This window comes from Salvia splendens, chromosome 1, assembly GCF_004379255.2.
Source record: "Salvia splendens isolate huo1 chromosome 1, SspV2, whole genome shotgun sequence".
In the NCBI taxonomy this organism is placed as follows: domain Eukaryota; kingdom Viridiplantae; phylum Streptophyta; class Magnoliopsida; order Lamiales; family Lamiaceae; genus Salvia; species Salvia splendens.
Window position 1 is genome coordinate 32,247,704 of NC_056032.1, and position 22,611 is coordinate 32,270,314.

Consider the following 22,611-nt stretch of genomic DNA (forward strand, 5'->3'; position numbering starts at 1 on the left):
TATGAAACATTTATTTGTGTCAATCAAATATGAAACATTTATTCATGAACAGAGGGAGTATAACCATACATACAAGTTCTATTTTGAGTGCAATATCTTGATGTCTGAAATCAATTTGTGCAAATTCTCATATGACGCCCCTCCCTCGGAAATGCTATCCCTCGCATCATGAGCCATCCGAGCCGTTGATCTCGATATCCTCTCTTTTTCACCCTCCATCAAATCCCTCGCTACCTTCTCCACAACCGACCGATCAGACAAGCGGTTCATATCCAACCCCAACCCCCACACCTCACTCACACACCTCCCATTCACTTGTTGCTCCGCTACCAAGGGCCGACAAATCATCGGCTTCCCTGCCCAAACACTCTCCAGAATCGAGTTCCACCCACAGTGCGTCAGAAACCCACCCACCGCATCATGGGCCAGAATCTCCTCCTGCGGGGCCCAGCCCACAATCCGGCCCCGCTTTGATCTCAAATCATCGGGAACTGCACCCGACCCGTTGTCTATTAAATCAGGACGTATGGCCCACAGGAAAGGAATCTCACTATTCACCAATCCGTGCCAAAACTCCACCAACTCGTCACGGGACAGCGTTGCGACGCTGCCGAAGCTAACGTATAAGACTGATCTGGACGGCTGGGAATCGAGCCACTGGATATATGATTTGTCGATCTGGAGCGGAGTGGGAGAGTCGTGCTGCGCGGGAGAGCGGAGTGGGCCGATTGCGTAAACTGTGGGGAAGATGGAGTGGAGGCGGGAGATGAACGGGGCTTCGAGGGAGTCGAAGGTGTTGAGAATGAGAGCGGAGGCGTTGCGCATTTTGGAGGCTTGATTGATGAAGAATTGGAGAATTTGGTTGTGTGGGTCTAATCTGCATATGCTGGGAAGATCGCGGCGTCGCAGGATTTTCTCTAGACCGGGAATGCACCGGACTTGCCTCTCCAGCTCTTCACTTTCTGTTCCTGCAACCAATTTTTCAACCAAATTTCTTCTCTATTTTATTTCTTGCTTTAACTATTCTCCATTTAACAAAATAAACATCTCCCTTAATTAACTTTTTCTTATTGGAAAATGAAGAGAAAGTTATAGGATGTATCATGATAAATTCGAACCATGTATTATTATTAATAGTGTGTGAATAGAAAACCAATCAATCCACAATTAAATTTTGATTAATAAACTTCACTAAATTGTACTCTATCTGTTCCATTCAAGATATCTATCTTTATTTTTTAGTTTGTCACATTCAAGGCTTAAGATGTCAATTTTCTATATTTAGAAATAAATCTATCTCCCTCTCGCCTTATTAAAATATTTAATTTTTTTTCTCTACTTACTTCACTAACAACTTATCCTAAAATCTCGTGTCATTAAAAAATGTGAACATGTGAGTAAGTGGGACCGAGGGATTACTCCTTGCAATCAGAGCACATCTTCCATATATGAATCAGAGTGCATGTGAACAAATTATTATGCCAAATGAAGGTAGCATTTGCAACTTCCACAGATTAATGAACTCAAAAGAATACATCAACTTTTTGTAAGTTTGTATCATTAAGGAGAAAAAAAATTGAAAACTGGAACTATATCATATTTCATTCCTCCTATAAAAATAGAAACTTTTTCTATTTTAGTCTGTTTCATAAAAATAATTCACTTTTATTTTTATTAATTTTTTTGTCTAATAGAATGAGTCTATTTCTTTACTAACAATACTTCAATTATTATTTTTCACCTCTTTCTTATTTGACCAATTATTCATTAAAATCCTTGTCATTTAAATTTTTTTTATTTTGTTGGGACGAAAGGAATATTTCGATATAAACCAAACTAAGCATTATGACATATAATGTAGTTAATTTGCTAAGAAAAGAATAAACTAAATCCAATTATTGCAATAATAGGAAACAAAATATTCAAATGTTGTGAATAGGAAAGAAAACAATGTGAATTTAAAATTACCTGCAACAACAGGAATTTCACCCTCTTGGATGAGGTTCTGGAGGTGAAAGTAAGTCCAAGTCGAAGTAGCACTGTAAGTCCTAAAAGCAATCGCCGGAATCCCGAGCTCGACCGCCACGTCGATGGAAAACGACATGATCCCATCGGCAATCACACACGTCGGCGCGTGAGTCATAGACGCGATCAAGTGTTTGAAAATCGGTTTGCAGGCGGTGCTGGTGGAGATCAATAGATCCACAATAGAAGGACCGCTTCGCGGATGATCCGGCGGCAGTCCGTCGGGGATGGAGAGAAAATTGATCCCAGGGCTGCGGCGGCGGATGAGTTGGTGGCTCTGCTCATTGTTTACGAAGGAGATGGTCAAACCGGCTAAGCTCAGATGCTCGGCTAACATCAGCATCGGCTTGATGTGGCCCACAGCTGGGAACGGTAGGATCACCACATGAGGAGGTACATCCATTACACAAGATGTTAGTATTTACTATTGATTATTCATTTTTTCAGACGGTATATATTTATTATATTCCGAAGCCCCCTTTGGTAGACTATAAATATTCCGGGTATAATAGTGGAACATACAATGGTATTTGATAGAGTAAATAAAAATTAATACTAATAAATTTATGTGTTTGGTACACCAAAATAAAATAAGTAATGTATATAAAAACTTTTATATTCTCTGCATATTTTATGGAATTGTGATTAGAGCATCCATATGGCTCCGACGCCACATTAGCATTTTTTAGTTCGGTCCTTCCTTTTGCAGTGGTTTGGACTAGTGTCCGCCTTAACAACTAAAACTCATTTTTCAATTTCGATGGAGGCGCTGGATTTTTCTTTTAGTGTTTATTGCAGCGAGAATGGATGATTGATTTTTAGTTTATTTACAGGGTACTATATTAATATATTGATTTAATCATTGTATATTTGATTAGGTTTGTAATTTGTGGTACAAATATATGTGTACAATATTGGCTCATTTTCAATTAGTTTGTTATTTTTTCGGTGGACAATTATGTATTTTTAAAATTCATTTTTGTATCCATGTATTGATGATAGTTCTAATGGTTCAGCATTGGCGGACACAGTAAGAGAGGATGAGGGGCTTAAGCCCCTCCCAAGAAGCCATTTTTGTGAATTTTCCTACTTCAAAATTTTTTTAAAAATTTTTGATCACTCTCACCAGCCCTTCCTAAATCAACGCAGTTGGAGAAAAAATCTCTGAAAATTGGATGATAGGAAGGGCTGAACTTGATCTAGGAAAAAAATTACAGAGGCAAAAAGGATAAAAATGGCTTTGCTCGTATTCGTGAGGAAGAAGACTACCTTATTAAAGTCAATTATTTATTACTATATTATTATAATAGTATTTCTTTGGGATGGGATGAGCTTTCACTTCAAGTAAAAGTGCGTATGCCGTTTAAAGCGTATTAGGTTTAGTATATTACTTTCATTTTTGTTTAGGAAATGTACATTAAATTCCAAATATATTATTTAGTTTTTATTAAATGATTAAGCTATCAATTCCGAATACTTTAATAATAGAGTTCCTACTCTTTTTATCTAAATTTTAATCTATAATATATTATTACAATTTCCCTCATAATTCACGAGAATATTTTGTAGCTTTAATCTATAAGTTCAGTTTTCTCTTTTATTTAGTGTCCTTGGTTAATTTAATCATTCTAAATTTAGTTTTTCAATAGTTCTTTGATTTAATTATGTGAAATTGATAATGAAAATATGAAAAATAAAAATGAGAGAGAATAAAATTTTTGCTTAAATTTTATGAAATTTATGAGATTGACTTTATAATTTCATCTTAGTTGGAGCATTTTTTTTACACAGAAATTACAAAATGAGTGCTTAGAGATTAAGTGGAGAGAGAATAAAGTTTTTGTCAAAATAAGAAATGACTCAATTATCTTAAGACGATTTAAAAAGAAACGTGACTCAATTGCCATGAGACGAACGAAGTTTACAATGAAGCCCCTCCTAACTATATTTTCTGCGTCTGCCACTGTGGTTCAGTTTATTCTATACCTAATTGTGTATAGTTTGTAGTATCATAATAAGTGAATAGTCTTTATCCATGATCTAAGTTACAATATATGAAATTTGTGCCTAATACTCCCCCGTCTAGCAAAACTTAACACGTTTTTCCATTTGAGGGTGTCCGCCATTTAAGGATACATTTACCTTTTTCCACTTTTAGTAATTGGACTTTGCATTCCACTAATTTTTTAATTCATTTTCTTTATAAAGTCAAATAATTTCTTAAAATCCGTGTCGAGTCAAAATGCGTATTTAATTGTCGGACGAAGGGAGTTGTATGTTATTTTAGTTATTTCGCACCTTTCTTATAGTTAACATAATTTATTTATTAAATGTTAACAATTCTATGTTGCTTTTGTTGATTTCATAATTTATACTCCATCCGTCCCACCACAAGTGATCAACTTTGCATTTTGAGTTGTCCCACCACAAGTGATCAATTTCATTTTTTAGCTAAAAATAAAACTTCAATCATCTCTTACTTTATTCCATGTCTCTTACTTTATTATCTCTTTCTTATTTTATTATCTCTTTATCTCTCATACTTTTTCCTCTCTCATACTTTACTCTCTCCACTTAACTCAATATATATCATTTTCTTAATTCCCGTATGCTTTTGATTTCTCTATTCGAGATTTCCGCTTGCCCGTTTGACTGAGGGTGGTAAGGAGTAGACAACCTATGGTGGACCCCATATTTTCTCATTAAATCCTCAATAGTTCGGTTACAGAAATGGGTGCCCTAATCAGAGGTAATTGCCCTAGGGACTCCATACCGACTGAATATGTTAGCCTTCAAAAACTTAGCCACCTCCTTTGACTCGCATGAGCTGGTAACTTTCGCTTCTATCCACTTGGACATGTAGTCCACCGCTACCAAAATGTAAGTTTTCCCATAGGATGACGGAAACGGGCCCATGAAATCCATGCCCTATACGTCAAAAATTTCACACACTATCACTGAGACCTGCGACATCTCACCCCTCGCAGAAATTCCCCCGGTCTACTGGCAGCGACTGCAATTCTGGCAGAACTCGTAAGCATCCTTATTCAACGTAGGCTAGTAAAACCCGCTATCCAAAACCTTTCGGGCTGTTTTTCTTGGGCCAAAGTGCCCACCACATGCCTGTGCATGGCAGTGGTTGAGTACATCCTTCTACTCTCACTCAGCGATACATCTCCTGATTACTTGATATGAACCCATCCTCCACAGGTAAGGGTGTCGTCCCAAAAGTAGTACTTACCCTCGCTCTTAATTTTCATCCTCTGGGCCCGGGTAATCTCTAGGGAAGTAGGAAGCTTTCCTGTTACCAAATAATTTGCCAAATTCGCAAACCAGGGCTCTGCATCCAGTCTGCCCTTTCCTTTCGCTGATTCTCCTGGGCCAGTTAGCGCTAACACTGCCGCCCATTTAATAGGTCTAGGAGATTCCCCTATATAGTACAGATGTTCCTCTAGAAACGCGTCTGGTATGGCTTCTTCATTACCCCCTTGAAATATCCTGCTTAAGTGATCAACCACCTTGTTCTCAGTACCTTTCTTGTCTCTGACTTCCCAATCGAACTCTTGAAGTAACAATACCCAACGAATCAATCTTGGCTTAGACTCCTTCTTAGCTAACAAATATTTGATTGTCGCGTGATCTGTGAAGACAATCACTCTCGACCCTAGTAGATAAGGACGGAATTTCTCAAATAAGTACACGACGGCTAGCATTTTTTTTTCTGTCGTGTCATAATTCCTATGGGCTTAGTTGAGTGTTTTTGAGGCATAAAAAATCACATAACTCTTCCCTTCAGTCCTCTGGCCCAGTACCGCCCCCACAGCGAAGTCGCTGGCGTCGCACATCACCTCAAAGGGGTGATTCCAGTCAGGAGCACGGATGATTAGGGCTGATACCAACTTATCCTTGAGAAGTTGAAAAGCCTTCTTGCATGTTTCGTCGAAAACAAATTCCACATTGTTCTGGAGAAGACGAGTTAGCGGTTGTGCTATCCTTGCAAAATCCTTAATGAATCTTCGGTAGAATCCAGCGTGGCCTAAGAAACCTCGTACTTCTTTTTGGTTGGTTGGAAAAGGTAAATTAGAGATTACTTCCACCTTAGCCTTATCTACTTGTATGCCTCTTGCTGACACAAGATGTCCTAGGACAATGCGCCCGGGGACCATAAAAGAGCATTTCTCAAAATTTAGAACTAGATTCTTCTCGCTGCATCTCCTCAACACTTCATCCAGGTGGTGTAATCAAGAATCAAATGAATCCCCGTAGACTGTGAAATCATCCATTAAGATTTCAATGCATTCTTCCAACAGATCCGAAAAAATGCTCATCATGCATCTCTGGAATGTGGCAGGGGTGTTGCATAGTCCGAATGACATTCTCCTGTAAGCATAGGTACCAAAAGGACATGTGAAGGTAGTCTTATCTTGATCCTTAGGATCTACGTAAATCTGAAAGTATCCGCTTTAACCATCTAGGAAACAAAAGTATTGCTTCCCCGCTAGCCTCTCAAGCATCTGGTCGATGAAGGGCAAAGAGAAGTGATCCTTCCGGGTAGCCGTATTCAAATTCCTGTAATCGATGCACATTCACCATCCCATGACCAACCTCGTGGGCACTAGTTCATTCTTCTCATTCGTGACCACTTGAATTCCGAATTTCTTGGGCACCATGTGTACCGGGCTCACCCAATCACTGTCTGGGATCGAGTAAATAAATCACAGGGACAGTAGCTTCAAAACATCCTTCAGGATTTCTTCCCGCATGTTCAGATTCAATTTCCTTTGCTGATCGCGGCTGGCCTTCGCGCTTTCTTCTAAACGGATGTGGTGCATGCATAGGTCAGGGCTGATTCCCACTAGGTCTGACAAAGTCCATCCTATACCCTTCTTGTTTCTCCCTAGTACTTCCAGTAGTCTGCCCTCCTGCTCCTAGGTCAGGTTGTTGTTGATGATCACATGCATCGTTTCATTATCTTCTAGATAAGCATACTTCAGGCCTGGGGGAAGTGTCTTTAACTCCTTTTTGGGTGGGCTTTCTTCATGTGGTAATGGATTCTTCTACATTTGCTTCATGGTTAAATCCTCCAGTTCTGGAAATTTTTCTAGGCTGGCCAGTTGGGTAGATCCTCCTGACCCAGCAGACGTTGGACCCTTACAGAATTCCATGATTGCTGTTGTAATCTCTTCATCTGTCAATCCCTGAGTCTTCACCATATCGCACCATCCTGCAACTTCCTTTTCTATGGAATTACTTAGTCCTGAGTTAGCAATCTGTTCCTTCATGAGTTTGGTCTCAAGATACTCCTGGACCAAGGGGTTAATCATATCCAAGGAGTGAAGGTTTTCCAGATCCATGGGTTTTTCATGGCTTCATCAATATTGAAAGTAAATTTCTCCCCATGATAGTCTAGACAAATGGTTTCATCAAACACATCAATTATAGTTTTAGCTGTTCTTAGGAACGGTCTACCCAAAAGCACTCCACTAGACTCGGCAGACTCATTCTCACTCATGCGAATTACATGAAAGTCAGCAAGGTATAAAAAATCATGCACCTTGACTATCACGTTCTCTAACACTCCCTCTGGACTTATACATGATTTATCAACCAACTGGATAACTACTTTTGTGTCAACCAACCTTACTACTACTAGTTTCTTATAAATTGAAAGCGGTAGCACATTGATAGACACACCTAGATCACACATTGCATGCTCAACTTTCACGTCTCCAATTGAAATTGGTAAGGTAAACATACTTGGGTCGGTCCGCTTTGACGGCAGCCTTCTCTTCTGTATCACCATTGAAACACTCTCCCCAATCACTATCTTTCCATCTGATTTGGTCTTCCTAGCAATAAATTCCTTGATGAACTTGTTGAAAGGAGACATTTTTAGCTTGTACGAATGGTAAGTTATTTTCGGTTCGCCAAAAATCTCCATGAAATCCACGCAATCTTCCTTCTTTTTCTTGACTTTTCCTCGGTAGAAAAATGGTTTGGTTTGCTTAACTGCACTGTTGGGAACTCCCTTGGAAGATTCTCCAGCTTCCTGCCTTGTTCCTCCACTTTCCACTCTAAGATTCAGACTCAATTAATCAGTCTAGATGCTATCTCCTGTTCTGGGATCACTATTCTCCTGGATCAGGTCATCTCCTTCCTCAATTTCTACAGTAGGTACTCCATCCCTGATCTCCCTTGTAGGACCTTTGTACTCTCTTCCCGATTTTAAGGTGATTTGATTGATATTCGCCCTGTCCGGTGGCTTAACCGTGGCCAGAATCCTTCCTTCATTACCCCGCATCTCACTCAACGAGATAGCTATTTGAGACAACTGCTTAGCAAGCATGTCCATGGCTGCCTTATGCTCTTGCCGTGCGTCCTGCAGCTTGTGCACCACATCATTATTCGACTGCATGTTACTTTGGAGATGTTGCTGCGAGCTGAGAAAATCTCCAACCATGTCGTCTATGTGCTTTGACTGTTTAGGGTATGTCTGACTTGAGCTCGACCCCTGGTAATGGTTAGTTCTTGACCCCGGGTTGGAGTGAAAATTACCCTGGTTCGAGTTGTAGTGGGTATTCGGTCCTTGGTTCCCTTGATGACTTGCCTGAGGATTGTTGTTGTTGCCCTGATAACTCCGCTGGTGTGGTGGAACATAAGAATTCGCTGGCTGGTTCTGGTTTCTGCTGGTCCTGTTAGACTGATTACCTTGATTCCTAATGTCCCAGCTGTTTTGTCCCTCTTGGCTTCTGCTGGACCAGTTGGGTTGGAAATTCTGTCCTTCTTGATTTCTCCCAGGCCAGTTAGATTGAGAGTTCTGTCCTTCCTGATTTCTGCCAGAACCCCTCCGATGGGTTCGAAAGATTTACATTCAGCGGCTGAGTTGGTGGGTTTTGGTTGTTATCAGTCCACCTGAAATTCGGATGATCTCTCAACGGAGCATCCATCTGCTTCCCTGGATTCCATTTCCCATTTTTATTCCAGCTACCAACTGCATTCACTTGAGCCTGGTACTCTGTTTCCCCCGGCGGACCATAATACTGATACTCTTCCTCTGTACCAGGTACTGTCTTCACCATCCGGGCCTCCATCTTATCCTCATCTTGAACCATCACTGCGTCGATATTTTCCCGTCTAAGAATAGTGGTGCGAGGATTGTCATATGCCTTCTTAGTATCAATAAGTCTCCCAAGAATTTGCTTGGATTCACTCATGCGCTTCCTAGAGAAATCTCCCACACTTGATGAGTTCATCAGATCTTTACACTCTGGAGTCATCCATTCGTAGAAATTGTTGTAAATTTCCACCTCAACCATGCGATTGTTCAGGCATGAATCCAACAACCCCTTGAAATGCGACCAGTACTGACTAAGAGGCTCATCATACTCCTGTTTAGCCCCTTGGATCTCCTTCTTGATCGCGTTGGTCTTGGTTGCATGGAAGAAATAATCTAGGAACGCCGATCGGAAATCTGCCCAGACACGGATAGAATTTGGTGGAAGCCGTAACAACCAAGTGTTCGCTTCACCCTTGAGAGGAAAAGATAGAGTTCGTAGCCTGTAGTCCTCCTCACTTGACCTAGTGGGTCTCTTCTGTATTCCGCAGAGTTTGAAAACCTCATGTAGAAACTCATACGGGCACTCAATTCTCTATCCATAAAAGTGGGGCATAACGGCTAGAACGTTCGTCTTGATATCTATCGCTAGCTGTGCAGGCGTGATCATTATGGCCTGAGATGGCTCACCGTTAAGGTGAGCGTTCATCGACCCTATCTCCGGATCATTTTCAATTATGTCTGCCATGATATCCAGCTTCTCCTCTTCTAACTCCAGAGGTAAATTTGCTTCGCACTTGACTGGTGAGGCTAGGTCCTCCTCACTTCCTGAACTCGAAGGTGTTGGGTCTGATGTCGTTAACCATGATCTAGTGGTGACAGGGGCTGTTATCTCCCTTATCCGCCAGTTAGATTGGGTGTCCCTCCAGTTGACCGTATTGTTCCAGTACCCGTACCTTGAGCCTATGCTCATAAACTGTAAAGAAACGAAAAATGAAACAGAATGAATCAAAACTATATACACCAAAACATCTTAAACACAACAAATAACACCATCCATCCCCGGCAGCGGCGCCATTTGATAAGCAAGCGAGTTGATTGCACGCACACTACAATTATACAAGTGAAACCACAAATGGTCCCGACATATTTACTAAACCATCAGGCCTAGCATATCTTAGACCTATTCGAGGGTCGTCGGTTGCACTATCAAGCTACTATCAAAACCTTAACCCACAATACTATTGGCTAGTACATGGAAGTAAGGATCAATCCCACATAGAAGAATGAGCTACGAGTGTGTTTTGGATATTTTGGAAAGAGTTTGGCTGCTGCCAAGCAACGAGTGGGTTAAGTCTTAATCTACTAGGCTCTGCGGAATTGAAAGAAACTATTCTATCTGCTAGACCTAGGGAACGGAGAACGTACGGACGCATGCAAGACTTGAAACTTGTATTTAACTAGAGAAACTATAGACACCTATGAACTACTGAATCATGCTGAGAATTTTCCCGAAATAGCTAAACCAACATGCAAAAGTAAGTGGGGACTAATTTCCCTACCTAACTAAGGTGGCAGAAAAGCTATGAAAAGAAAACAAACAACGCAAGATGCAGATCTGATCTAAACTGCTAAACTACTTCATCTTCTTCGGAAACCAAAGCAAACAAAACGAAACAGAGCAGTGAACACCATTAAAACAGAGCAAACCTCAGATCAAGAGATAAACATGAATATTAAATAGGAAACTACCAGATCTAGTATACTAGGCCGAGCAGAATCGAGAACAAACAATAAAGAGCCATAATCATGCAGAATTAAAACAGAGAAGATCATATCCACCAACTCCAACTCAAACTCAACATGAATCAACCAGCAAACAACATCACCACATTCAGGTCCATCCTCCTCAACTCAAATCCACAAAATCTAACTCGAATAGAACCGATTCCGACAACAAACATCCAATCAATTGCTAAACGCATCCAAAACAGTAAAAACCAAACATCAACACCTCAAGATCCAGAGAAACATCAACTAAAACATCCATAGCATCAGAAATAAGTTCAAAACATAGAGATTCAACGCTGAGTTTCACAACCACGAATTTCACGACGGAAAATACTAAAAAGCGAGAAATTATCCAACATAAATTAAACAGATTGTATATTCGCCCCCTTGGGACGGTGTTACACAACTGAAATGAAACAAAAAACCACCACAGTAACCAGAATTTCACCCCAATTCCAAGTGCGCAGAGAAACTGAAGTAGAATTGAAGTGAGCTTTTTGGACAGTGGAGCTAAGAGTCGAATGAATATAGATGCCTCTACTTAGCTAGTACCCCTGAGAAAGATCCTTTAAAATATGCTCTTTGCTCCCACATTTGCTCCTTCACCATTTCCATGCTTCTCCTGGGTCAGTTTGGAGGGTTGGCGTACTTCACTTCAAATTCTTCTTGATTCCATCTGCTCGGTCGATCTGCACCTGTTTCCTAGATCCGACAGATTTCTACGCACTTGAACTTAGAAACACATGTTAGCTCCTCGAAAACATAGAAATTTACCACATAACTAATGCATGAAATGAGCTTTGTCAAGTACTAATTTATATATACAACACACAAAAGATGTCACATTTCCTTTTTTGGAAAAAGTTTTTCCTCACATTAATATAAATATACTCCCTTCGTCCACGGAAAATAGAGCACATACGAAAAATAGAGCACATTTTCAAAAGGAAAGTTTTTAACAACTTCTCTCTTACTTTTTTCCCTTTCCTCTTACTAATAATATGGACCCCACATTCCACTAACACTACTTCTCTCTTACTTTACCAATTACACATTAAACATGTGTCATTCACAATGTGTCCTATTTTTCGTGGACGGAGGGAGTACTATTTTCTCTTTCCAATTAACACTCGAAACAACATCTCTTAATTTATGGGACGAGGGGAGTACAAGCATAGTGATAAAAAATTCCAATCTTAGAAGGATTAAACAAGACAACTACTTGTGCAAATTTTGCACCCGGGATGTCGAACTCGCATGCATAATGTATATGATCGATTTTTTGAACATCCTCCAACAAGTCATTAACATCAACATGCTCATTTAGCTTGGTTGGAATTCCAAGGCAAAATTCAACGGGCTCGGGAAAATCCATGTAGTCTCCAGAACAACAAAGTGCATCAACAAACATATCGAGCCTAGGTCACAATTCATATATCTGCTTTCTAATTTTCACAGCGTACGAAACAAAAAAAAAGTAAAAAATGGTCGCAAAGTTATTCATGTATGGATGATGCAAAGGAATTTGTGATAGGGTTCAATCGAACTTACTATGTCTAAATGAGTACTAATATCTTCAGGTGAAATGTTTTTGTCTGCACAGACTGCGGCACATGCAAGTGCTTGCAATAATGGTCGCATGAATAGGATTCCAGATAAGCTGTAATTAATAATAGTAAATATAAATAGCATTTTAAAAAAAGAAGATAAAAATTGACGGTTTACATATCAGTAGAAGCCGAACTAAGGTTTCGGCTTCCAAGGCAAGAAACATGTTGTATTTATACGAGAAATTAGGTTGGTGGCAGGCGCCGATTATTTATAAACCTTATTATTAAATTATTAAACTAATATAACCTAAAGACTAATGATAGGTTGGGGCAGGCTTGTTCTATAATGCATATAATCTAGAAAATTCGAATTCCATATTGAATCGTTCAAATAAGTTATTGAAACTCAAAATAATAATCATGTGTTATTCGAATTGATGAATATATTAACGCATTAAGATAATAGTTTACTTTTGTTTAATTTTTCTTCTATTTTCCACGTTTGTTTAAAAGCATTAGCCACACATTGTCACATATATTGCTAAGAATTTTTCCTCTGAAACAGAAAGGACCTAGTGTTGGAAACAATCAAATCACTACAATCAAGAAGTTTATCAATTAAAATAAATCAGCATATAATATATGAAATGTATACTGGTATGGAAATCAAATTAATAGACATATGAAGATAATATTATAAATTGATATAAATAAACATACACAACTCACTCCTATTTATAGGAGTTCCTTGGTTATTCTAGAATTCTCTATATCATTATTTAATATTATATATCTAGATATTTCCTATAAAAATATAGATATTTTACTAGATAATATCTACATTCTAGGGAATTCTATATGTATACAATTCTATAATATAATGTCTAGATATTTGTATCATATCTATATAATTCTACTACAAAAATCAAGTTTATTTATTTTAATTCCAACAGTACCTACACATTGAATTGCAAAATAAAGAGTCTTCTTTACATTATCCTGTCTCTTACTTTACTTTTTCACCACTTTAACTATTTATTATGATTTTCTCAAAACAAGTGCAAAAAATAAACGACTCAGCTATGAGGGAAAGGAGGGAGTATAAAATAAAAATATTTCATACATGTATAACATCATCATAGTCGTTGGACTCATACATTAAACAATTGCAATCAAAATTTTCAAATACCTCGGATATGTCAAATACATGTTCTGCATCCATTAACTTCAAAGGAATACCCGGAGCAAATCCGAGGATTTCAGAAAAATACTCATAACTTGTACATGGATAGGCGCTACAAAATGCACGGAGAGACTGATGTGATTGACCATAAATAAGTAAGTTCAAGAGAAAGAAATTAAATTCAAAAGAAGAGAATATTTCAATTATAAGAAACTTGGAATTGTTTCAAGTAAAAAAATAATCAATATTTCACTACATTATTCTCTTACTTTACTCACTATACACTTTAACTACTTATATATTTCCAAAACCATTGCAAACTATCAATTTATAAAAAGAGGTAGGTAAAGTATTTTTTTTTCATTAATTAACCATAGACTAGTTGTTAGTGAAACTGTTTGAGAAAGTGGTTAGAAGGGCTGTATAAATGAACAAAGGGAAAAAATAAATGCTACTTCATTAAAGAATGGTGATAGAGCTTGAGAAAATAGTTTGTACAAACATGGCCCAACATATATACTGAACATGGAAGCATGGCCCAAAATTAGAAACTCTTTCTTTTTTATCCGTCTATAAAAATAGAAACTTTCTATTTAAGGAAAAAAAATTTCTCTCTAATAAAGTGGGTTTCATTTTTCACTAACACGTTTTTCTTTCAATCTTTTTCTTACTTTACTAATTTTGCATTAAAACTAAGCCGTCTCAAAAGTTCTATTTTTAAAGGACGGAGTGAGTATGTATCTGATAAGGCTCGTTTCATGCATCTATTTTTCGTGTTAATTCTGTGATTTCAACGGTGCTAACATGCATATATAAGTCCAGGTGTGTGAAAAATCTGCCAGACCCAGGAATGAAGCGCAATTATCAGGGCAGATGGAATAGAGAGAGAAAAGTGAAGAAAATGAGTGAATTTCGCGAGGGTACAATCGTCAAATCAAGATGGCCGTTGCTCTAGTGATTGGAGCCACACCTATAAATACCAGGAAACTTACGAGAAAAGGGGGAGACACTTAGTTAGAAAATTTCCTTGGGTACCGGTTCTCTCTTCACATTTTCACTCACGCACTTGGTTTCATGGAGAATTTGGGGTAGTTAGTGGTGGTTTATTTTGTTCAGCTGAAGGTGTAACACCACTCCGAGAAGGAGTGAAGAAACAATTTACTTTCTGCACGTACTTTTATCTCACCGATTTCTTTGCAGGAAATTCGGCGATTGCTTTGTGACTCATTTCGACTTACGTTTGATCTAGTTTAAATTTCTATTTTTGGTTGATCTTAATATTACTGCTCTGATTACTGCTTTGGATGCGTTTCGCAATTATTTTGATTGATTGGAGTTGAGATCGGTGTTGATCGGTATCGATCTATTGAATTGAGGTTGAATCTGGAACGTGTGTGTGGAGTTCTGCATGGAAAACTCTGTTACCGCTTGTTTACTTAGTCCGGTAGTTTAGATCTGATAGCTTTCAGTTTAATTGAAGAGTTCGACGCTCGATCTGAAGTATGCTCTATTTTTCATGTCTGCTCTGTTCATTTCGTGTTCGTTTGTTGGAGAAGATGAAGTCGATCGGTAGTTGTAATCGTACTGCTTTAATTTGTTAATCGCAGCTTTCTGTCAGTCGCTAATTCGAGTATTCTGTTTTCCTGTTTACTTTTATTTGCTTTGTGTTTGGTTAATTTAGGAAACTGATCTACTTGACCCAGGAATTTCGTGAATACTCTCGATTTACTGTTGGATACAAATCATGCATGCATCTATGTTTTACCTACTTTCAGTTTTCCAGATCTGGTAGTTAGAATAGACTAGATTTTAATTCCCAGGCCTGGTAGTTAAAACTCGACCCTTAAGTTACGTGGCAGCAACCAACCCCTCCCAAAAGTTCTCTCTATGCATTCCGACCCTTCCGTCCTCGTGGATTAGATCCCGACTTCTCTATACTAACCAATAGTGTAGAGGGTTGAGGTTTTGAGGCGAGATTGTTACAACAACGACGGGATTCTGAAAGTTCACGATCTCCTAGACCCTGTGCTCTAGCGAATCCTCTGGACCTAAGAATTAGGCACAAACACAGCGTAACAGTAACACGTAACAGATCTTCCCTTCAAATGGCGCCATTGTCGGGGATGAATGGCGTTGCTTATGTTCGCATCTAGGGATTTTTGGCGTACATAGTTTTCATTTGTTTTTTTCATTTTCTTTTCAGTTATGAGCATAGGCTCAAGGTCAGGACACTGGAGTAACTCATTTGGTTGGAGAGACGCTCAAGCTAGTTGGCAGATCAAGAGAACGGTCTTTCCCGTTACTACCCGATCTGGGTTGCAACATGAGATCCAGTCCAGCTAGTTCAGAAAGGGAAGACGACCTAGTTCCACCCATCAAGGAGGAAGTTGAGTCAATTGCAGACTCAGAAGAAGGAACCATCAGAATGGCGGCTGAACCAGACAACGATCCAGAGATCGGCTCGCTCAATGCTCATTTGAACGCAAGCCGACACAACCAATATTAATCACCCAAGCTCAGAGATTAATAGACATCAAGACCAATGTACTGGCTGTCATGCCACACTTCTATGGCCGCAAGATAGAATGTCCATACGAGTTTCTACATGAGTTTTGAAAGCTCTGCAGCATTCAGAAGAGGCCACCTAACTCGACCGAGGAAGATTATAGTCTACGTGCTCTACCTTTCGCACTGAAGGGAGAGGCGAATACATGGCTACTGAGGTTACCGGCAAATTCTATAAGCTCGTGGGTGGATTTCAGGTTACTGTTCTTGGATTACTTCTTTCAATCGAACAAGACGAATGCAATCAAGAAGGAGATTCTTGCATGCCGACAAGATTATGATGAGGTGTTGAGTCAGTATTGGTCGCGATTCAAGGGTTTGCTCGATTCATGCCCTAATAACCGAATGTGCGAAGTAGGAGTTTACAACATCTTTTATGAATGGGCGAATCCGGAGTCTAAGGATTTATTAAACTCCTCGAGCAGGGGAAATTTTACCAAGAAGCGAGTAAGTGAAGCCCGAGAAATTTTGGGCAGGCTAATTGATGCCAAGAATGCGTACGATTCTCCTCGCACCATCCTGAAGAGAGGAAGTGTAGATACCGTGAACGTTCAAAGTGAAGACCGGATAGATGCGAGAATAGAAGCTGGAGAAAGCAATTCCGATTGCCTTAGGGAAGAACAATTCCCCAGACCCAGGAGAGAAGACCAAGCAACTGCCAGGTCCAGAGGAAGTGTACTAATGCTATGGTCAGCAGAACGAGGGCGAGGGCCAAGCTCAAGCAAATGCAATGGGAATCTGGAATCCAAACGGAAGTTGGAACCCAGGCAGGCAAAGGGATGTTTCCTAGAGTGATCACCCAAATTTCAGATGGTCTGACAATGATCCGAATCTGCCGCCGACGCAACAAAGCAACAACTATTCAAACCCGCAGGAGCGACAACCGAATTGGGTAAACAGAAATCCGGAGGGGAACAATTGTGGCAATAGGCAGCAGAATGACCAACCCAACTGGGCAAACAGGAATCAGAACAATCCAGCCAGTTCATATGTGCCACCTCACCAGAGGAATTATCAAGGCAACCATCAGAACTCTCAGCCCAACCATCAAAATCAACAAGGGCAGAATCCGCATTATCACAACACAGGAGGCCCAGGGAATTTCAGGCCAAACCAGGGACATGGTCCCAATCACCCTCAAGGACCGAATACCAGTCAGCCGAGTACCAGACAGCCGAAGAACATTGATGAGTTGGTAGGTGATCTGGTGAACTCGCAACAGCACATTCAGAACAACATGCAGTCCAACAATGACGTAGTGCATAAGCTTCAAGATGCGCAGAATGAGCAGAAGACAGCCATGGGCATGTTAGCTAAACAACTCTCCCAGATCGCGACTTCTTTGAGCAAGATGCGTGGGAACGAAGGAATAATTCCTGCCTTGGTAAAACCACCAGATAGGGCAAATATCAGCCAGATAACCCTGAGATCGGGGTGAGGATATGATGGGCAAAGTATGAAGAAAGATCGAGAGTCCATTCTCACTCCATTGGAAGGAATCGGAACAGAGGAAACCGGAACAGGGGAAGCTAAAACAGGGGAGGTCGGAATAGGGAATGCCAACCAGAATACAGACAGTGAGAATGTAGTACCCAGGACATCTGATCAACATCCCCCAGGTCCAGGAGTTGAACCAGAGATAGAAGAAATCAACATAGAAACTGAAGAATCTTCTAAGGGAAACGTTAGCAATAGTGAAAGGCAAGTGAAACCCTTTCCCCACCGAGGTGAACCTAGGAAGAAGAAGGAAGACCCAGCTGACTTTATGGAAATTTTTGGGAAGTTGGAAATTAACCTATCGTTTCTTCAGGCTCTTAAGTTGCCTATCTGCAGTAAGTTTATCAAGGAATTCATCGCTGGGAAGCCCAAACCCAGCGGTAAGATTGTTATTCGGAAGACTGTGTCAGCCGTGATTCAGAAGAGAAGAATGCCTTCTAAGCGTACAGACCCAGGTATGTTCACTCTCCCTATCTCAATTGGGAACATTAATGTTGAGCATGTCATGTGTGACTTAGGTGCTTCGATAAATGTTTAACCGCTTTCGCTTTATAAGAAATTGGAGAGAGTAAGGATGGTGGATATGAAGGTGGTAATTCAGTTAGCTGATAGGTCATGCATCATTCCTGAGGGCGTCTTAGAGAATGTGATCGTTAAGGTGCATGATTTTCTGTATCCTGCTGATTTCCATGTAATTAAGATGAGTGAGTACCAGTCTGCTGAGTCTAGCGGAGTGCTTTTAGGAAGACCATTTCTACGCACCGCCAAGATAATCACTAATGTGTTTGATAGAACCATTTATCTAGATTATCATGGAGAGAAGTTTACTTATAACATTGATGAGGCTATGAAAAAACCATTGGATATAGAGAATATGCATGCTGTAGATGTAATTAATCCCCTAGTCCAAGAATTTCTTGAGACTGAGTTGATCCAGGAACAGGTGGAACACTCAGAGTTGAGTCACTCCATTGATAGGGAAGTGGCCAGTTGGTGTGAAACAGTCAATACACTGGGAATGACTGATGAAGAATTAACAGAAGCAATTCTGGAGTTTTGTGAAAGTCTAGATTTTGTCGGGTCTAAGGAATTAGCTTGTGTCACTAGTGGGGAACATTTACCAACACCTGAAGGATTAATTACCAAGGAGACAAATAAGAATCCACTACCCCAGGAGACAAGTGCGGCAAAGAAAGAACTGAAGACATTACCCCCAAATATGCTTATTTGGAAGAGAACAAGATGTTCCCGGTAATCGTCAATAGCAACCTGACACGGAAGCAGGAAGAAGTGTTACTGGAAGTACTCAGGAAGAATAAGACCGCCATAGGATGGACTCTATCAGACCTGGTGGGGATCAGTCCTGATCTCTGCATGAGAGAGGAAGCTGAATCCCAATATGAGAGAGGAAGTTTTAAAAGAAGTACTCAAGCTACTTTCGCTGGGTATCATATATTCTATTCCAGACAGCAAGTGGGTAAGCCCGGTCCATATGGTACCTAAGAAGTCAGGCATCCAAGTGGTTACAAATGAGAAGAACGAGTTGGTGCCCACTAGATTAGTGACCGGGTGGCGGATGTGTATAGACTACCAGAAACTAAATGAGGCTATGCGGAAGGACCATTTTCCGTTGCCATTTATAGATCAAATGCTGGAAAGATTGGCAGGCAAAAAGTTTTTTTGTTTTCTGGATGGATACAGTGGATACTTCCAAATTTACGTTGATCCGGAAGACCAGGAGAAAACAACCTTCACATGCCCGTTTGGGACGTATGCATATAGGAGGATGTCCTTTGGATTGTGCAATGCGCCAGGCACTTTTCAGAGGTGCATGATGAGTATTTTCTCAGACCTATTGGAAGAGTGCATAGAGATTTTTATGGATGACTTCACAGTCTACGGGAATTCTTTCGAAGCTTGCTTAGCCAATTTGGATCTAGTGTTACAGAGATGCAGAGAGAAGAACCTGGTACTAAACTTTGAAAAGTGCCACTTCATGGTACAAGTGGAAATTGTTCTGGGGCACGTGGTCTCAGAAAAATGTATTCAGGTGGATAAGGCGAAGGTAGACGTGATCTCAAAGCTTCCATACCCTACGAACCAGAAAGAGATAAGGGGATTTTTGGGTCATGCTGGATTCTACCGGAGGTTCATTAAGGACTTTACAAAAATCGCACAACCACTTACCCGCCTCCTGCAGAATGACGTACACTTAAACTTTGACGAGGCATGTCAAGTGGCCTTCCAACTTCTGAAAGAAAGACTTGTATCAGCCCCTATCATTAGATCTCCAGATTGGAATTGCCCTTTCGAGGTAATGTGTGACGCCAACAATTACGCGGTCGGAGCAGTCTTAGGTCAGAGAATTGAAGGGAAAAGCTACGTGATTTTCTATGCGTCCAAGACCTTGAACCAGGCCCAGAAGAATTACGACACCACGGAGAAAGAGATGCTAGCTGTCGTGTATTCCTTTGAGAAATTCTGACCATATTTGTTGGGGTAATCGTGTTTACTGATCATGCAGCGTTAAAATATCTATTGGCAAACAAGGAGTCTAAACCACGATTAATTTGATGCGATGGGTGCTGTTACTTCAAGAATTCGATTGGGAAGTAGAGGATAAGATGGGTATGGAGAACAAGGTGGCTGATCATCTCAGCAGAATTTTTCAGGGAGGAGCATCTGTACTTCACAGGAGAAACCTCAAGCCTCATTTGTTGGGATAAAGTAATGGCTGCGACTGGAACTGGAGTTTCTGACAAAGGGAAGTACCCGCTGAATGTGGAACCATGGTTCGCTGACCTAGGAAACTACTTAGTCATAGGGGAACTGCCCAGCACCCTAGAAGTTTCCCGGGCCTAGCGGATGAAAATCAGAAGTGAGGCCAAATATTATTTCTGGGACGATCTGTACCTATGGAGAATGGGGTTCGACCAAGTAATCAGGAGATGCATTCCTGAATGGGAGCAGCGAGACGTACTAGACCACTGCCATGCATTGGCGTGCGGTAGGCATTTTGGTCCAAGGAAGACTGCTCGGAAAGTTTTAGACAATGGATTTTATTGGCCGACACTGGTACTAGCAGATCAGGGGGATTTCCACCCAAGATGAGATGCCCCAGATCCCAGTGATCGTCTGCGAGGTTTTTGATGTCTGGGAATGGACTTCATGGGTCCATTCCCATCCTCCTATGGAAACTCTTACATATTAGTGGCGGTAGATTACGTGTCAAAATGGATAGAGGCCAAGGGAACTGCCAGCTGTTAGGCAAAAGAAGTCACGAGGTTCCTCAAGGCAAACATTTTCAGTAGATACAGGGTACCAAGGGCGGTCATTTCTGACCAGGGAACGCATTTCTGTAATCGGACGATGGAGGCGCTCATGAAGAAATACGGGGTACATCACAGACTTTCCACTTTGTATCATCTGCAAAGCAACGGTCAAGCAGAAATCTCTAACAGAGAGATCAAAGGAATTTTGGAAAAGACTGTCAATCCGTCGAGGAAGGATTGGAGCAGAAGGCTAGATGATGCGCTCTGGGCCTATCGCACTGCGTTTAAAACCCCCATTGGTATGTCGCCGTATAGAGTGGAGTTTGGAAAAATGTGCCACCTTCGTGTTGGGATAGAGCACAAGGCCTATTGGGCAGTCAGAGAAATGAACATAAAGCCGAAAGTCTGCAGAGAGGAAAGGAAACTGCAACTGCAGGAGCTGGAGCAGTTGAGACTCGAATCTTATGATGCCGCAATGTGGTACAAGGAAAAAACCAAGTTGTGGCACGATAAAAATCTCCGGACGAAGGAACTGCAGGTTGGGCAGAAAGTACTCCTTTTCCAGTCAAGGTTGCAGCTCATGCCAGGAAAATTGAAGTCGAAGTGGACAAGACCTTATACCATCGTGAGACTTAGAGCCAACGGAGCAGTGGAGATTCAGGGATGTACTCCTAAATCTGTTCCGTTTCTGGTAAATGGTCATCGATTCAAAAGGTATAGGGATAGTTCAGAGTTGTGTGTAGTGGAAGAAGTTCCACTGGGCCTGCTCCCTACTATCGCCTAAGTGATTGAAAGTTTAAGTATTCTTGGGGAATTCTTGGGTTAAAAAAATTTTCAAGACAAAACCCAATTCCCGAGAATACTTAAACAGTTTTTTGTATATATTGTGGATATTTCTTTTTACGTTCTCTTAAGAAAACCCAAACAAAGAAAAAAAATTCTTTTAAAGCAATATATATGTATATATATATATATATATATATATTATCGAAATACCGAATATCCCATGGAATGTCATTTGAGCTTGAAATATTTTTATCTTATTTACTTGACCTGGGAAATTCGGTGTTTCATTCTTTTGTTTAATTGTTTTTAAGTTGTGTGTTGAAAGGGGAGCACTTACACGGCTGTTAAACCGTTGAATCACGAGGCCGAGCCAGCCCAAGGCCAGGAGGGATACTGCAAAACCACCACCACCAAGAGGAGCACCCCAGAAACCTGGTCCCCGCAGGGGCCAGGGCTAGAATTGATCCACCCCCAGAGTAACCAAGTAATTTTTAGTTTTGATTTCAGTTTTTTTTTTGTTTTTTAGCTTTAGATTTTTTAGTAAGCATGCTAGGTTCCTGTTTCTGTGCCTTCTCCCACTTAGGCCATGGCTTGGCCTAAGTGTGAGAAGTTTGTACGCCTAGTATGTTTTGTTTTTTCTGTGTTTTCTTGCGTATCTTCTTACACTTAGCCCATTGCTTGGCCTAAGTGTGAGCAAATTGTTTTGTACATATTCGTTGTGTTTTTGCCTTCTTACACTTAGCCCAATGCTTGGTCTAAGTGTGAGAAGCGTGTGCCTTGTTGTTTTTTCTGTTTTTTTTTTTCTGTTGTGTTGACACTAACTGACCTACTTTCCACTTCATAAGGATTGCTTGGGGACAAGCATAAATGAAGTGGGAGGGGGGAAGC

The 22,611-nt window shown here is 40.5% G+C and overlaps 3 protein-coding genes across 3 annotated transcripts; 2 read left to right on the top strand and 1 right to left on the bottom strand.

The window, feature by feature from the left end:
• LOC121798319 (7-deoxyloganetic acid glucosyl transferase-like) lies at positions 1-2,852 on the bottom strand. Its single transcript, XM_042197259.1, has 2 exons — positions 1,969-2,852; positions 1-968 (listed from the first exon to the last, which is right to left on the bottom strand). The coding sequence occupies exons 1-2, from the start codon at positions 2,426-2,428 to the stop codon at positions 79-81; spliced, it is 1,350 nt and encodes a 449-aa protein (XP_042053193.1). The 5' UTR covers positions 2,429-2,852; the 3' UTR covers positions 1-78.
• A 13,074-nt stretch (positions 2,853-15,926) lies between these two features.
• On the top strand, positions 15,927-17,606 carry LOC121772613. The gene is made up of 4 exons (XM_042169818.1): positions 15,927-16,085; positions 16,223-16,830; positions 16,979-17,363; positions 17,451-17,606. The coding sequence occupies exons 1-4, from the start codon at positions 15,927-15,929 to the stop codon at positions 17,604-17,606; spliced, it is 1,308 nt and encodes a 435-aa protein (XP_042025752.1).
• A 3,428-nt stretch (positions 17,607-21,034) lies between these two features.
• LOC121772781 lies at positions 21,035-22,255 on the top strand. Its single transcript, XM_042170001.1, has 3 exons — positions 21,035-21,340; positions 22,049-22,207; positions 22,250-22,255. Exons 1-3 carry the CDS (start codon positions 21,035-21,037, stop codon positions 22,253-22,255), a joined length of 471 nt encoding a protein of 156 aa, XP_042025935.1.
• The last annotated feature ends 356 nt before the right edge of the window (positions 22,256-22,611 follow it).

Coding starts and splice junctions, on each gene's coding strand:
- LOC121798319 (XM_042197259.1), bottom strand. CDS start 2,428: ATGGATGTACCTCCTCATGTGGTGATCCTACCGTTCCCAGCTGTGGGC. Junction 969..1,968: donor TGAAATTCCTGTTGTTGCAG/GTAATTTTAAAT, acceptor AATTGGTTGCAG/GAACAGAAAGTGAAGAGCTG.
- LOC121772613 (XM_042169818.1), top strand. CDS start 15,927: ATGAGATCCAGTCCAGCTAGTTCAGAAAGGGAAGACGACCTAGTTCCA. Junction 16,086..16,222: donor CGCTCAATGCTCATTTGAAC/GCAAGCCGACAC, acceptor GAGTTTTGAAAG/CTCTGCAGCATTCAGAAGAG. Junction 16,831..16,978: donor GAAGACCAAGCAACTGCCAG/GTCCAGAGGAAG, acceptor CCCAAATTTCAG/ATGGTCTGACAATGATCCGA.
- LOC121772781 (XM_042170001.1), top strand. CDS start 21,035: ATGGAGGCGCTCATGAAGAAATACGGGGTACATCACAGACTTTCCACT. Junction 21,341..22,048: donor AAATGAACATAAAGCCGAAA/GTCTGCAGAGAG, acceptor GTGTGTTGAAAG/GGGAGCACTTACACGGCTGT.